Below are 17,839 nucleotides of genomic sequence, written 5' to 3' on the forward strand. Positions count from 1 at the left end.
CCCACCACTGGGCAACTTGATCATGAGCAATGATCAATCAGTGATAAGCGATCATTCATTATAAGCAATGAATCTCCTATGATGGGTGTGTAAAAATTTATTATTATTATTATTATTATTATACAGTTTATCTCCATGGAGTATGGAGACTCATTGTGGAAGATCCTAATTAACTATTATACTATTACACACAAAACCTTTCATACCTCTCCTTAGTCTCATTCACTGTCAGGGAACTAGCAACTAATTCTGGTAATCCATTCCACTCATTCACCACTCTCCATGCAAAAAATCAGGTCTGCACACCCCTACTAACCACACTCTTACACAACTTTCAAAATTTTCAATATATGACAAATAGTCTTACATCAATTTTATAAATATCCTTCTCATCTCATCTACCTTTTACCTTGCTGTGTCAAGGGTTTATTAATCCTCGTGGAAAGGCTTAGACGTTGGTTATACATTCTTACAAAATAGATTAACGAAATTACAACGTACAATAGAATATCCAATATTTCAGCAACGTCACGCTGCCATTTTCACAGGAACTTAAAAACAAGACACGTGCATGCAAGCACAACACACAATAAATGAGGACGAAGCAGGAAGCTATTCTTTCTCCTTCAAGTCCTGATGGTGCCTGCTAGCTGGCAATGTTGGTATTCTTGACCGATTGGGACTGAAGGTCTTCTGATTTAGGTTTCCCAAATTTGGGGCAGTCTCATGCAACCAAATTTGTTGAGGTTTGGATTGTTTCTTAGGGCTGAGGCTGATTCCATGAATAGCCTTTCGTATTTGAATTTACTATGGTGTATTATCGTGGCTTTCTTCCACCGTATTCTATGGCGGGTATCCAGCGCATGGTCTGCAAGACCAGAGTGGCTGTATCGGTGAAACCGGATGTAGTCCTTGTATTCTGATATTAGATGTCCTGCCTGTTTGGCCAAAGTAGGACAGCTTACAGCTGCAAGGGACCTGGTATACACTAGTTAGGTCTAAGGGTGGGGGGGGGGGTCTTTAGTGGAGCGGATAAGGGCTGCCAATTTTTTATATGGTCTGTAACAAGAAGTTATGTTTTTTCAGGATTTTTGTAATTTTTTCCAATGTGCCTCGGATATAGGGAATGGTGATGGATTTAGAGTAATCCTTGTTGTGAAGGGGGGGGGGGGGGCAGTTGTGGTTTATTGGTTTCAATATTTTTTGTTTTTTTTGTGGGGGGGATAGCCATTGGCTGAGAAAGTGTTGAGAATGTGGCTTAGTTCTGTGGTTAGGGCATTGTCATTTGAACAGATAAGTTTAGCTTTGTTGTGTAGTGTCATAATGATCCTATATTGTTGTGAGGGGGGGGGGTGAGATTGTTGGTGAATGTATCTGCCTGTATGGATGGGTTTTCTATAAACCGAGAAAACCAAGGTTCCATCAGGCTGGCGGATGACTAGTGTGTGTGTGTGTGTGTGTGTAAGAAAGGAAGGCACTTGTTTTTTTTTCCCTTCCAGGGTGAACTTGATTCTGGGGTGTTGGTTGTTTAAGTGTATTAGGAAGGAGAGGAGTGCATCAGAGCCATGTGGCCAAATAGCGAACACATCATCAACTTAGCGAAGCCATATGGTTGGTTTTTGTGGGGCAGAGCTTAAGGCTTTCTCTTTAAAAGTCTCCATATAAAAGTTGGCCAAGGGTGGGGAGAGTGGAGAACCCATGGCTGTCCCCTCTATTTGTAGAATTTTCCTTGTCAAACAAAATAGCCTGAGTTCATTGTGAACTGAAATAGGGCTGTGATATCGGGAGGAAACTTAGCTTGGATTAGCTCTAAGGATTCTTTGAGTCGGACATTTGTGAATAAGGAGGAGACATCAAAACTGACCATTACGTCAGTGTGTTTAAGTGTAAGGTTTTCTATGCTGGCTTTGAAGTGGGCTGAGTTTTTTATGTGTGAAGGTGTGTTGCCAGTATAGTGTGTGAGAGCTTTGGCCAAATGTTTAGCTAGTTTGTATGTGAGGGAATCAATGCCATCCATAATAGGATGTAATGGCACATTTCCTTTATATATTTTTGGGAATCCATAAATACGAGGGGGGTATGGAGTTAAACGGTTTTAATTTGTTAGTGACTTCTACAGGCCAAGAAGTGACCTTCTTAAGGAGCCTGCGAAGTTTTCTAATTTGTGAGTTGGTGGGATTGTACTCGATAGGGAGGTAAGTAGCCCGATTTAACAATAGAGCATTCAGCTTACCTGTGTAATCTGTTTGGTTAAGTAATACTGTGGCATTCCCTTTATCTGCTTTGGTGATTATTATTGTTTCCTTGTTTTTCTTTAATTCTTGCAGAGATTTAATTTCCTTATTGGGCATGTTGGTTTTTGGTAGTTTTGCTTTAGTCAGAACACAAGCCACATCCAGTCTAATATCATTGGCGATGTGGTTTGGAAGGTGTCATATCCCGTGTTCAATTTGTATCATAATGTCTTCAGCAGGGATTCTTTTAGGTGCAATGCCAAAGTTGTGGCCACGTGAGAGAGCATTGAGTGCTTCAGGTTTCATGCTGAAGATATTATGATACAAATTGAACGCGAGATATGACACCTTCAAAACTGTGTGTTGTGCTTGCATGCATGTGTCTTTTTTTTAAGTTCCTGTGAAATTGGCAGCGTGACGTTGCCATAATATTGGAAGTGTGTTAAAATTTATTTTAATGTATATTCTATTGTAAGTTGTAATTTCCTTAAACTATTTAGTAAGGGTTTATTAATCATCAGACCTCAAACCGTTCACAGGATAAAGCGGTCAGCCCTACTCCCTGGTGTATCTATCCCATGTCTGTAGTGTTAAGTTCTCAAGGCCAGTTTGCCTGCTTTGTTTGATGAAAAACCTGAGGATAAACTGAGGGAAAAAACTCTACTGTCCACGTCCAAGACCGGCTACCTTGGCTATAGCTGAGGAAGATCCTTCAGCTCCTCACGTCACCGACAAGAATCGAACCTAGGACACTCCTTTCCCAAGCATAGTGTCGCAAAGCACATAGACACTAGGCTAACCGTGCAGACTTAAATACCCTTTAATATCTTAAAAGTTTTTATCATGTCCCCTCTTAGCAACTATAATTTATAACACGCACATCTTCAGTCTGTCCTCGTAAGTAGTATTCCACAGACCTGTCACCATCTTGGTTGGTCATCTCTGAATCCTCTCTACAACCTCCTGGTCCTCAAGAAACCCAGATAACACAAATCTGTATGCAGTTGTCAAGATGCAGCCAAATCATAGCCTTATAAAAAGAAATTACATCTCTATCTTTACTTGTTAGTATGTTTTTCAACATCCAGTTAATCTTTTGGATTAATTAATTCATTTTACAAACTTTTGCAGTATACCCTCTGAAATTCAATTCTCTGTCCACCATTCTCACCAATTTCATGCAATCCAGTACCATCAATATGATATACCATATGCAATCCTTTCAACCCAAAGTACATAACCTTAAATTTTTCACATTAAATTGACAATCATTATCCTTTGCCCACAATGCCAGTTTATTTAATTGGCATTGTGGGCACACAAGTCGATAAAGGAGATGCAGGGTATCTGCATCACCTTTATCAATTATTGCTCTACCGAGTTTTTGTCATCTCTTAAATCTTTTCCTATATCATTGATATACAAATTAAAGAGTAGCGACCCTTGTACAGAACTCTGAGGTACTCCACTAGTCAACCTGATTCTCTTAGATACTGCTCCACCATATATTACTCTCTGGTGTCTGTTTGTCACACTTGTTTGTCAGCTATCCATGCTATCTTTCCTATTCATGCTACTAACTTCACATCCGTTCTCATTTGCTCCAATTTTTGTAATAGTCTTCCTTGTGGCATTCAGTCATGTGCCTTTGCCAAATCCAGCAGTAACATGATGTAGCTATTTCCTTTATCCAGTTCTGCTGTCATTTTATTATAAAATGAAAATAAATTACTAAGACAGGATCTGCTCTTTACAAAGCTGTGCTGCCCACTATAGAATATTGCAACTCCATCCACCCAATGTTGCATTTTACCATTAATAAACTTTTCCAATATTTGAACAACCACTCCTGATATATTAAGTGGTCTAGTTTGCTACGTTTGTCTTGTTGCCACATGTAATGGAACTATATTACCTTCTTTCCACTTCCCTGGAGCCCTGCCAGAGCTGAGACTTGCATTGAACATCATCAGAGGCAACAGCAGTTTTTCTGCTCATTCACATAGTACAAGCTGGCGTGCCATCTAGTCCCACTGCCGTGTTCACATTCATATTTATGAATGTGCTGTGAACACCTTTCCTTCATTTAGCTCAATTTTGATGTGTGTCTATCACATCAGCAACTGCAAAATCTTACTTGGATGATACATCTTTGCAAAATGATTGCTCAGCAAACTCATGTATTTCTTTTGCCCGTCACCTTCCTACCATGAGAATTGTTTATAGTCATTTTTTCTCTTACTACATAATGAAAAAAATTCTTTTGGGCTTACTTTAGTCTGCTTAGTGAATTTTCTCTCATAATTTGGTTTGGCCATCCTTAGAAAACTAATCACCTTTCTTGCTTGCACTTTGTACTGCTTCTGGTTATGCTAATCACCTTTTTCTTTATATTCCATACCCCCCTCCACACACAGTATTTTTTTATCTTTTTTCTCTATTATTATTATTATTATTATTGCAGCTGTTGCTTTATATCTCTACTCATCTACTTAATTCCCACTTTGCTTATCCTCCTGACCTTGGGTATGCAGTATTTATTTTGTATTGGATTCTCCACTTTCCTCACCCATCCTTTAAGATGGATTGAGTTCTCCTGATGGGAGATTAAGTATGTATTTTATGACTGGAGCTCCATGTGTAGTTCATGGGCTAGTTTGCCTGTTCTGAGGGACGAAAAACCTGATGAAATCAGGTAGAGGGTTTTTTTCATCTGGAAAAAACCCTCTACCTCTGTATGAGACCGGAACATTTGACACCTTTAGTCAAAGAAACCAGACTTTGTCTATACTGACTGCTACAAGATGGCTCCTGAGTTTGTTATAATTACCAGTTTTATAGTTCAACATATACCCTTCCTTCACAGAGAATTCCACATGTTTGGAAACTTCCCAGAACAAGACTGTCTGGTCACTCTCCTGAATTGGAGTCAGAGTGTCTACTTGGATATGAATATATCTTCTGATGCTATTATCAGATTCAACACTCTCGGTCCCTTTGTCTTCTCTATAACATATTGTTTCTTCTAATTATTGCTTAGCAACTTTATAAATTCCACTTTCATCTTGCATGTCCATTTTCCTTTCTCCAGTCTATGCCCCTATAGTTGAAGTCTCCCATAATAATTGTTCAACCTGCATTCTTGCTAATCTGCCAATACATGGCATCTACATGTTCATGTGGATCCCCTGGTCTATAGCAGCATTGAACAATATATTTTGTCCTATTGACCTCAAATGAACCATCTCTTCCAGACCTAAAATCCTCTTTAACTTCTAATTTTGTTGGTTGTAATTCTTTAACTCATCAGCAATACCCCACCTCCTGTTCTATTTCCTGTATCATCCTTGAAGATATAATACCCCCTTACATTTTATCCCTGTAACTATATCATCTTCTGCCAACCAAGTCTCACCATTGCCTAAAATTTTTGGCCAAGTCAAGCTGAACAATGCAAAACTCCACTCCCTTATTCCTGATACTTCTCATCATGTACATGCATTTCATCATCCTGTTGTACCCACAGTTACTTTTGTGTAATGTCATTACCACTCCATTCAAATTGAAAACCTGTGAAATCTCATTCAGCATTGCATAATCATTTCTGTACACAGCTCATTTATCACAGGTGGCCAGATGCATGCTTGATTGCATCATCCCTAATGTCTCTGGTTTCCCTGATTTTGCACTTCCAAACTCTCATTGAACAACACTTTCTGCAAACATCCAACTCCAAAATCATTTAAATATTATCTGCCAGGTATATACAGGTCCTTTCATCCATCAAATTTACTGTGTACCCCAATAAACTGCACACACACCATTCCTCCTGCACAATCTTCTTATGGACTCATTAGCAATCATGGCCCTTCTTCTCAATTCTGTCCTATCATTCCGAGGCAGCAGACTTTTTACTTTCTTACCCTTCATCTTGGCAATAACTGTTTGATATCTTCTCTCATTGCATATATCTCCCTTCAGATCATTTGTTCCTGTGATGACAATCATCTCTTTCACTTCTCCCTTCTACAAACTGTGTTCACTAACATCCTTGATTTATGCACATCGGAAACATGCTTTCGGCACTTGCTCATTAAATATACCTCTTATCATCGAATCTCCGTACAATACTGTATCCTTATTTGCAATTTCTTGCACCTTTATACTTTCTGAATTCACATTCCTTTCATTCCTGCATCTGCTGTATTAGACAGTTGTTTCTCCAGTACCTCTAGTTCCTGTTCCCACTCTCATTCAGAGCACTATTATTTACCACTTTTGCATTCGCTAGACTACTTTTGCTATCTTTCCTTACATCATTAACATTTGTCGATTCATTTTCCTGCTTTCTACATGACTCGCATTTTTTGTACTGCTCAAGAAACATTTATGACAAATACTCTTTCCATTCACACTTTCGCTACAACCTGTTCACTCATGCATTGACAACCCATCAATGCATATATAGAACATACACTACATTATACAAGATACCTTGTGCTAAACTTAGATGCCATTTTCCTTGTATGCATTGGTGCCATGAATTAAAATGCTTTCCAATATTAAATTTCACAAACATGCACACACTCAACTTTAGTCTAAAATAAGTAAGATATATAACCAGAAATAATTACTAATATCCACTAAAATAAAAGACTTATCTGTAGAACATGTGCAATACACAGCTTTTGCTCTCTGCTATGCTGTATCACCTTTAGGAACTTTTTTGCAGATATCTTCACATTGTCAGTTTTTTCATAAGGGTTGCCAATTTCAGTTCCTAACTGGAATAATGAGAGAGAGATTGGAGTATTTTTTCATGAGTAAGTGCCTTTGTGGTTATGTGAAAAAGACGTATATTTTTGCTGTTATACACACCTATGTGTTTCTAACTCTTCATCTTCTGTTTAAGCTACCAGACTATCTTAAATTGGCTCTGCTTAGATATTCATGAATAAGCAGATTTCATTAAGATAAATTTGACAAATTTCATTTGTCAAATTCCTTCCTAATATAACCTCTAAGTTCATTTCTAATATAATCGTTTTTAATGTGCTTCTACTGTTGATTTGATGTGAAATCAGCCCACTGATATATAAAATCTCCAAACTAATTTTTTTTTTTTTTTTTTTTTTTTTTTTAATGCAACTCCTAGCTCCATATAAAATTTGTTTGAATGGTCTTTTTTGGCAAATTTTGCAAAATGGATGGGCACCTGCTGCCATTTTGTATTCAGATATCTGATTCCCTGCAGCTTCATTTGGACTTTGCAATCACTGAGGTAGGATTTGGTAAGTTTGGACCAGTCCTAGTGGGAATTTGGCCTGCAGAAATATGAAAAGAAGTCTATTGTGCTATATTTTGTTTGACTTAAGCAACATCCAGGAAGATTATCCCTTTGTTCTGCTTCTAGTTATATATTATGTTGATGTTTTCCATGAATGGTTCTCATGTCTAAATCACTCGTTAGTGATAAGATTTAAATCTTTCTGCAGTCTTGTTAGTATTACCCTCTCTACTATTTTCCTTAGGCAGTAGAGCAGACTGATTGTTATGCTTTTCCTAGTTTTGTGATTAAGATTACGTCAGCTACTTTCCATTGTTCTGGGAAGTGGTGATATCTTAATATTGCACTAATAATAGCAACAGTGTACATTATGGCTTTATGCTGTAGGTGTTTGATTTTGTTAGAAATCCAGTCTGAGCTTTGTGCTTTCCTGTTATTAAGTTTGAGTCTGGATCAGCGAGGGTGTAGTTTGGACTACATGGCTTCTCTAGACTTGAGTTGCCATAGCTTTAACTGTGCACCACAGACACTGTGGTTTGGTGGGAGGTGTTTATAGTCTTGTGTGTACGGCATCATCAATTTCCTGATGTGTACTCTTCAGGGGATGTGCATACTTGACAGTACTATGTGATTAAGTTTACATTGTTAATAATCTGTTACTACTTTTCTATAAAGTAGTCTATTATTTGTCAGCACTCCAATGTTGTATTTAGCATTTTGGTTTTCTATTGTACTTCTGACTGAATCAATCTGCCTAGATCTTAGTCTTCCTCTGGGTCTTTTTCCTGTCATCTTGGCATCAAACACCTGTTTTGTTAACCTTTTCTCTTCCATTTTGCTTAAGTGAACATACCATCCTTAGATTAGCCCTGCTCATGCATTCTGGAATGTTAGCAACATCAGATTCCTTTCTAATATCTTCATTTTTAATGCGATTCTGCTATTGATGCCATCAATTTTGACATGTACTTTTTCTCAGAAACTTCATATCTTTGGTCTCCATTCTTTGAACAAGTGCTTTATTTCTAACCCAACTCTCAGATTCATAACTTAAAACAGATTTAAATGCTTGAATCCTTTGAAAAGGAATTCTGCTGTCTTGTATACTGTTAGTTGAGTGTTTTGACTAATTTCTTTCTTATTCCATATAAATTTATTCGCCTGTTCCCCACCATAACAGCTATGCTTATTCTGTTGTCTGTTTCCTTATTTGATTAGTTTCATCTTAACTAAAAACTCTGCCTAAATAGACGAAATATTTTATTCGCTCTAGGTTCTAAATTGAAATTGTAGCTGTGGTTTTCTATGTTCCTGCCTATTTTCATAGTTTTGCCTTTGTTCAGCTGTTATTCAGAGAATCCTGGGGACTTGCACTGGATGTGTTTAGTAGTCCAGTATCATCTACATAAACCAAAGAGCTAAGTTTGATATCTGTAATGTCAGGTTTAATGCCACTTTCTTTCATAATGTGGTAGTTGGCCTGTGTAGTCGACCATTGAAGAGAGACCATTTTTGTTCACTTCTAGTTCCTGACTAGAGGAACCTTTTTAAGCCTTTCTTCAACTGGTACTCGAGTTAGTCAATCTCCCACATGGATAAGTTTTTTTTTTTTTTTTTTTTTTTTGTTCCTGGGAACTTAGATTTTTCATATTATAAACTTCAGAAAATGGACCATAGAATCCAAAATATTTTGGGCAATGATATATTGTGTTTAGTCCTTAGCATAATATATCATGCGTGAGCACCACTTGTCCGCCATCTCTTCACTGGATGCTATTTATAACTACCCCTGAGACTCTAAAAGTTAGAGCCAAAATGGCCTTACCTACTCCCTTGGGGGAATAAAAGATGCTGGCATTTTTTCCATAACGTGTTCCACATACTAAGGTGGTCTGAAAAGTTCTCGACCATAGATGGCAACACTATCGGCAAGATTTTTTTCCTAAGTTGGTACATCTGTCATAAGCATCCATGTGAAATTGCAAGTCATTCTATCAAGTAGTTGTTTTATACAGCTGTCTGAAGCAAAAGTGTTGTCTGTATCCCTTGAAATGGATAAAAATTGAGTATCATACGGTTATAAAATTCTTTGTAAAAAGAAATTCATTCGAAGTTCATAAAGGTTTATGGGCACTCTTCTCCTTCATCTTTGAAAATTAAGAAATGGACTACCGAGTATAAACATGGCCGTACCAGCCTTGAAGATGATCGACGTGAAGGACGTCCAAAAAAAGTGGAGCAACACAAGAAATCATTGATCAAGTGCATGATATGTTATTGGATGACCAGCAAGTCAAAGTGTGTGAAATTGCTGAGACTATAGGCATTTCAAAAGAACGTGTAAGATATATTTTGCATGAAGAATTGCAAATGAAAAAGCTTTGCGCAAGATGGGTGCCAAGCTTGCTCACAGCAGATCAAAAATGCACTCGCACGAAAATCTCTGAACAGTGCTTGGAGCATTTTAACAAGAATAAAACTGATTTTGTGTGTCGATTTATTACTATGGAGAAGACTTGGATTCACCATTACACACCAGAATCCAAAGAGCAGTCAAAACCGTGGACAGAAGTCAGTTGTTCAGTGCCAAAGAAGACAAAGTCGGTTCCATCAGCAGGAAAGTTCATGGCATCAGTGTTTTGGGATACTAAAGGCATTTTGTTTATTAATTATCTTGAAAATGGTAAAAACAATAACTTGGGAATATTATCCCAATCTTTTTACCAGACTAGATGAAAAAATTCGTGAGAAAAGACACGGTTTGCAGAAGAAAAAAAATCATCTTTCATCAGAACAATGCACCTGCCCACAAAGGTGTTTTGGCAATGGGAAAATTAAGAGATCTGCACTATGAATTGTTGGAACATCCACCCTATTCCCCAGATTTGGCTCCCTCTGACTTCTGTCTATTCCCAAAACTAAATATCTTCCTTTGGCATTAAGGGTAAATATTAAGATTAGTGATCAGAGCTTATGCCACCTTTACCACGAGTTGCCTTGGTCTTGCACTACCTATAGGATCAGCTAGACTTCCTCACTGGTCGGTGTTTTTCTTCAAATGAAGAGCTGATTGCAGTTGTAGAGGTTTATTTTGCAGATCTTATTGAGAACCACTACAGGGATGGGATAATGGCGCTGGAGCATCTCTGAAATAAATGTATTACTCTTAAGGGAGATTATGTTGAAATATAAAAAGAATTTTGAAATTATAAATTAGTTTTTTCATTGTTAGGCCAAGAACTTTTCAGACCACTCTTGTAGATGATGAACAAGATGGGGGATTGTGTGCACCCCTTGTCTTGCACCTGATTTTGCATTAAATGACTTTCTTATTTTCTTCAGTTCTAACTGCTTAGAACTAACAACTGAAAATGTAGGTTATGTATTGCTTTATATAATGTTCAGTTTAATCCATAGAGTTATATTGTTTTCAAAAGCTTTTCTCAGATGCTTTATTATGCCTCTTCCGGATCTACGAAACCTTAAATATAGATTCTTGTTATATTCCCATGATTTCTCATCTCTATTTGTAAGATGAAAATCTGATCTTGACAACCTCTTTTTGGTTGGAACCCAGCTTGTTGAAGTTTCTCTTCTGCAATTTTCCTCAGCCTCTTCTCAAGTATGTTTGCATAAACCCTACCTAGAATTATAATCATCTGGAATTTGACCTTCTGACCATGCCCTCTGAATTATGCAGTGTAGATAGTGTAAAAATTTTATATTCCATATTTTGAGCATTTCTGATCGAATATCATCTCCTGCTTACTGAAAGCCTAAGGTGCCTTGGAAAATTTTTTCCATGTTGTTTGGTCTCTAGAGCAGGGTTTTTGGAGTATGTAAAAAAAAAAATAAAATAAAATAAAATAAAAAAAAAAAAAGAAATAAAAATAATAAAAAGAAAATAATAATAATAGAATACAGAAAAATCCAGCCCGCTCACAGTACTATGTACTATAGGCTTACAACCTTTCTTGAGTGGGGATCACATTAAAAAAGAAACACTCCAGCTGCCTTTCCACGTTTCACACTTTTGTTAACTTTGGATATTTGAATATTTTGTATACTGTTCTGTCACTGCTTGTTTCATTTAAGTCTTTCACAGTAATTACTTTAGACATCTAGAATATCCTTAACTTAATTTCTTTCCATGTGCCTTTATCATCTTTGATTACTTTTACTGTATTCTTTCCTCGATTCTAAGCTTTTCAATAACTTCTAGAACATTTTGCCACCTTCCTTTCCTTATATTTATATTCTGTATTCTTACTGTATTCTTACTACAGAATATCTATTAAAATTAAACCAATTTCATAAAAGTTCTAATGTCTAATTTCTAATTATCTTAAGTGTAAATATAGGTTCTGATTAATGTTTCATCAGTCTTGTGTATGATATTTAATGAATTATTTGAGTTAATATGAAAAAAATCCAAATATATTTATCTGCATTATATATACGGATATTCTTAAATGTGCCTTTTTTAATGTAGAAAAAAGTAATAATAAAAATAGATATTAAGATGCAAAAGTAAATACATTTATGAAGGGCATAGAAATTGCATCTGTTTTTTAAACTAGCATTAAAGAATTATTACAACTGACAAGATGTTTACATTCTTGTCCAAATCAAACTACAAGCAAACTGAAGTTTGTTCAGAAAATTTAATGTTTTAACCAGTGAACAAAAACAGTCATTTAATGTATACAAAGCCAGATAGTTATACTGCAAACATTGCAGTACAACTTATTTTTAAAGGATTATTTTTTTCTTAATGCCATTATTATATCTTTGTTTGAAGAAAGATTTTCAACAAACATTTTCCTTGTCACAATTTATATAACACTAATAGATTTGCCTAATCAAACCCATGTCTACACATAATATTACGTTGATCATTGCTTTCATATGTAGTTGCTTCACTGTAAGTTGCTCTAACTTTCTTATATCCATCAAGTGTTTGCCCTCTGCAAACAAGGGAATATTATACTTCATTGTATCAGTTTTTTTTTTTTTTTTTTTATGCCAGTATTTTTGTTAAAACCAGGTCACTTGTTTTGATTTTTGTTTGATCCATCACTGAGCTTTATTTTGGGTAAGGGCTAGGAGTATATTACTTTTTAGCCATAATACAATAATTGCTGTATAATATAAATCAAAAATAATCCTCTAAAAATAATAGCTAATAGCACAGGTTTTTGCTTTAAGCCCATTGATGCTTAAATTAATAAAAAATACGTTTGTTTCCATATTAAAATATTTTTGGAATCTTTCATTCATTCATTATTTTTTAAAATTCTTTTCTAGCAAAACCATTGAATAGTCAAGTAGAGACTGCAATTATTGAAAAATGGAGCAAACTCATGGGTCCTGACTTTCAAATTGTGGTAAGAATAACTTTTTTTATACTTGAATAATAATTCGTGAATATTATTATTCAACTAGAATTAATAGTTATGCAAAATAAACATTGTCTGTGGAATTTCATTCAACAACAGATGCCATTATTTTTCTTAATCCATGTCTTTCATTTGTTTTGTTTTTTTAACAAAACCACAAATGAATCATAAACAAAATCCATATAGAAAGGGACATTGTGTATTATGATCCATTGTTGCCTCTCTGTTTCACTGAAACTTGCATTACACATTAGGAACTTGTTCATATTATTAGCAGCTGCTGCTTATCAATTTTTTTAATCCATCTTACGATTGTTTCTAGCTTTCATTAAGAAAAGTAGATTTCTGTGTGATTTGACTAAAATTTAGTAAGATATGAAAGAAGCAAACAATGTTTTTATATACACATAGATATCCCCCCCCCCTCCTCCTCCTCCTGAAATTTAATTTTAAATTAAATTGAACCCAAAGGAAATGGTACTTTATTATTTCTATATTTAATATTTTAAATAGGTAGCTCAGCTTTCAAAATTTAAAGAAGGTGGAGGTTTAGGCATTAGCCTAGAGGGAACTGTTGATGTTGAAGATGGTAAGGAAGTTAGGCCTCATCATTATATAAGATCCATACTCAATGATGGACCTGTAGGGATGAATGGCAAGTTGCAAAGTGGAGATGAACTACTTGAAGTAAGTGTATTTTATGATTTAATATTAATATCAAAGATGCCAAGAAATTATGTTCTGTTTAATCCTTTATCCAGGTGTAAGTAAACAAAATTTGCACTTGAAGTATCTTCACAACTAGGCAACGGCAACTTATAGAGGCTAATGACTTCACATTCTCTTATAATGCAAAGCACATGTCCTTTCAGGTTGTATAATGCTATGCATTATGGGAAGGGCCACAACCCAGACTGGTTTCAATGTTTGTACAAGTAAAGGGTCAGTTACAAAAACTGTGATCCCTCAAATCACTCAAAAAGCAAAGTATGAATGACCTGAAGAATGACTTTAACGCATTTCTTCTTGATCACTCAAAGATATCATGGAGTATCTTTGAGTGATACTCGGCAACAGGTAAACCACATCATTGAAAAGAACTGCTACTCTCCTAGGGGAAAGCATCCACTGAAGGGCCACAAAGGTTATGTCAGTAGAAGCTATACCATAAGCAAGTATCTAATTGAATGCAGTAATCAAGACCACTTCAGCAGCCCACATCCATTAAAATTCACATCAGTGGGAGCTAGACCCAGAAGAGATACCAAGTTGAAATAATGCAGAAGTCATATTTCCCGTATACAAGTAGTGAAAAGGTGTAACACCTTATTAATCAAATATTTTGCATTCGAGCTAGTTGTTGAAAGTTTTCTCACTTGGTTATAAATGAAATTTAAAGATTTCAAGAAATTATATTCTTGTTTAATCCTTCATCCAAGGTGTGTAAACAAACAGGATTTGCACATGAAGTATCTTCACAACTAGGGTAATTGCATATAGAAGCTAATGGCTTCACATTAATTGTTTTAATATCCCATAATGCAAAGTATACATCCTTTTGAGTGCTAGAGATTATGGAAAGGGCTACAATCTGGAAATGTTTCTATCTTTATTGAGGTTTCATCAATAGTAATCAGATCCACAGATCCCATCCCATAATGCATAGCATTAAATAAGATAACTGAAATTGTGTTTTATTGGTCAGAATTTGATACAACTAGTAACCTACTAGTTTTGCCACGCTAACTAGTGGCTTCTTCTGGGTTTGATGAACACACAAATATAAACTTAAAACAATAAACTTTGATTATGAATCAGTACATAACTGAAAAATTTATGCCGAATGCATTGGAACCATTACACAATATTAATACGTGGAGCTCCAATGCTAGCACATGGTCAGTCATTGTTCAGCAGGTGCACCCTATAATTAGCTGCGAAATTAAACTCTGATGTATGGAGAGAGATCTCATAAGTGATTTCCAAATGTCACATAAGATCATTCCCTTGGTTTCTGTTCAGGGTACCTTGTGAGCAGATTACCACTGTAGCTTCTTTTATGTTTGGGAGCTGTAGTCATCTTCTATGTATGGCATAGAACTTCTATCCCATTCAATGTTGTGATGCGTGTTGGAAATGGAATGCCAATTCTGAACTGTCATTGGGTGCGTATAATGCATAGCATTATACACACCCAAAAGGATGTGTGCTTGGCATTATAGGATAGTAAGGCAATTAAGGTGAAATCATTAGCCTCTATCTACAAGAGGCCTAGTTATGAAGATGCTTCACATGCAAATTTTATTTGCTTACACTTGGATAAAGAAATAGACAAGAATATAATTTCTTGGCATATTTAATTCATAACGAGAAAAAAACTTTCAACAGTAATATTAATATCAAATACTTGTACATTTACTTGTTGGTTTTAAACATTGGTTGACTGCTTTAAACAGATAAATATGCTCATTCAGGGTTGCTTTTTGGCAGTTCAGTACTGTGGTTTGTTAGTAACTATATAACTAAATAGAAATACATATTGATCTTTAATTGACCATGATTTATAAACATCTAATACCAACAAGTTTTGCCGACTAGGCTGTCTGGCTTCTTCAGGGCTTATAACGGTAAGAGAAAACTCAAAGTGGCTAGTACAGAGAAAATGGAGTAACACTATCGTATAAATTAAACATTAAAACAGAACATGTAACATTACACGCATTGAGCGTGCTGTGTTAGTCACTGTTATGAGAGCACATTCTGTGGTTTTGAGCAAAATTAAACTCTGGCAGACTAAGTGATTTTATTAAAGTTTTCCATATGTCAGCTATTATCATTCCCTGGTTTCTGTTAAGATTTTCTCCAGAACAGAGGACTACAATGGCTTCTTTGAAATTTCTACAACGGAAATCTTCTTCTAGGTAAGGCATGGAGCTGCTATCCCAATCAGTGGTATGGTTAGTAATCACGAAATGATGGGCTAGGCCTGAGTTGTCTGTTCTGTTCTTATTATCATCTCCTAAATGTTCTTTTTTTTTGGATCTCGAAATCTGAAAAAAAAAAGAACATACAAACCAAACAAACCTATGTGTGTGTAATCTGCTGGAAACAGTTATCAAATGATTGCATGTGACCCGGAAAACTTTGTCGCCATTTAGATACTGTTCGTGTAGAATATAAGAGTTAGACAATTCAGTTTTTTCAAAGAAAGGCTGAAGAATTAAAAGGACAAAATGTTTTTCACAACACACTAAATTAGTAGAAGTATCTTTTGAAATTGCTTTGTTAATTGCAAAAACAAAGAAACCTCTTACAGTTTGTGAAGACCTCGTCTTACCAGCAGCAATAAAAATTTTCAAACTATCCATGGTTCCGAAATATCAGAACCTTTAAAAAAAAATTCCTGTGTCTAATAACACAATTAAAAGAATAGATTGCATTGTCGATGATATCATGTCTACATTAATTTCATGAATCAAACAAAGTAATACATTTGCCATTCAACTTGATCAATCTACGGATGAACTTGCAAATGACGCTAAAAAAAACCCACGAAATTGCAAATGACGCTAATTTCATGGTTTTTGTTAATACCTCTATAATTTTCAAATTCGTGAAGATCTACTATTTTGCAGAAATCTTTCCGATACAATGAAAGAAAAAGATATATTTGAAAAAGTGAATAATTTTTTATCTCCAGTAAAGAATATGAACTTGATTTGCAAACGTGTATGAGCAAATGTAATATTTGCATTTGATTTTTGCAATATTCGCTGCGTATGTTTTGTATTGAATATAAATACAATAAATATTATAATAATATATGTTTGAATAAGTTTTTTTTTTTTTTTTTTTTTAATGGGGCTGTGAAATATTTTAATTTTTCCAAAGGGGCCTTTACATCCATAAGTTTGGGAAGCACTGCTCTACTGGATTAAAAAAATGCCACTTCTCTGAGACATCAACTCATTTACCTTTAGTTGATGCCTTCAGTACAATAAAAGTTCCTCTCATTCAAGTGTTTTTATCCAAAGATATCATTTTTTCTGATTGCACTATGAAGTTGCTATATATATATATATATATATATATATATATATATAAAATGCACAATTTCAGAGAATATGTGCAAAAAGCATTTCTGACTCATACAAAAGTTGTAAATATATAGCACATCAGTGCCATGAATGAGTTAAGAGTTTGTATTTAATTATATTTTGCATAAACCAAGAAAACTATTAGAAAAACCAAACGGAGGACTATTTCAAGCCAGTTCACGTCTCCAGTAAGTGGGACACCGACATTCATCTCCCACTAAAAGAAAGTCGTAAACTTTCCTGATCGGATTTGAGCTAAATTTTAATTGGAGAGTGGGTATGCTATGGAGTAAGCTAACTAGACAGGTTAGCTTACTCCATAGTAGATGGACTGATAAATAAGCAGCTTGTTTATTATTATTATTATTCATGACACCTCCAAGGAGTCCGAAGACTCATCGCCGGAGGACACCTACAACTGTCTCAACCACTACACCGAACCTCTGCTACGAATCATCTCCATCAACGCCATCTAGCGCCCACCTCCACCACTACCACAACTAGTATTTTTTTGTCTGTAAATTGCATGTATTCTGAAGAGCCGATTTGTCTGTATGCAGGATGAAAAACCAGAGTTTCTGGGAGAAAAAACCCTGCTACCTCCATATGAGATCGGCTAACTCACCTTCGATTGAAATCGTCCAGATAAAGATTCCTCCCGTCGTGACGAGAATCGAACTTAGGCCTATTCCAATCGAAGGGTGCAATGTACCGTTGTTCTTCCAATTGCGCTACGGAGTATTTGGATTGGATTGGATCATGTAAATAATGCAGAACTAAAGCAGTATGACGAATTTTCACCTCGCTCTCAGAACCGTTCAT

General features: G+C 35.6%; 1 protein-coding gene across 3 annotated transcripts in view; it reads left to right on the plus strand.

The window, feature by feature from the left end:
- LOC150096712 (multiple PDZ domain protein-like) overlaps nucleotides 1-17,839 on the plus strand; it is a 1,501,001-nt gene that overhangs the window by 557,588 nt on the left and 925,574 nt on the right. For all 3 annotated transcript variants that reach the window (XM_090408593.1, XM_090408594.1, XM_090408595.1), the window contains 2 exons: nucleotides 12,829-12,908; nucleotides 13,434-13,607. In XM_090408593.1, coding sequence (XP_090264719.1) covers nucleotides 12,829-12,908; nucleotides 13,434-13,607 — 254 coding nt within the window. The remainder of the gene's footprint in view (nucleotides 1-12,828; nucleotides 12,909-13,433; nucleotides 13,608-17,839) is intronic.

This window comes from Typopeltis vanoorti, chromosome 18, assembly GCF_054136105.1.
Source record: "Typopeltis vanoorti isolate ZY-2024b chromosome 18, IOZ_Tvanoo_1.0, whole genome shotgun sequence".
Classification (NCBI taxonomy): Eukaryota; Metazoa; Arthropoda; class Arachnida; order Uropygi; family Thelyphonidae; genus Typopeltis; species Typopeltis vanoorti.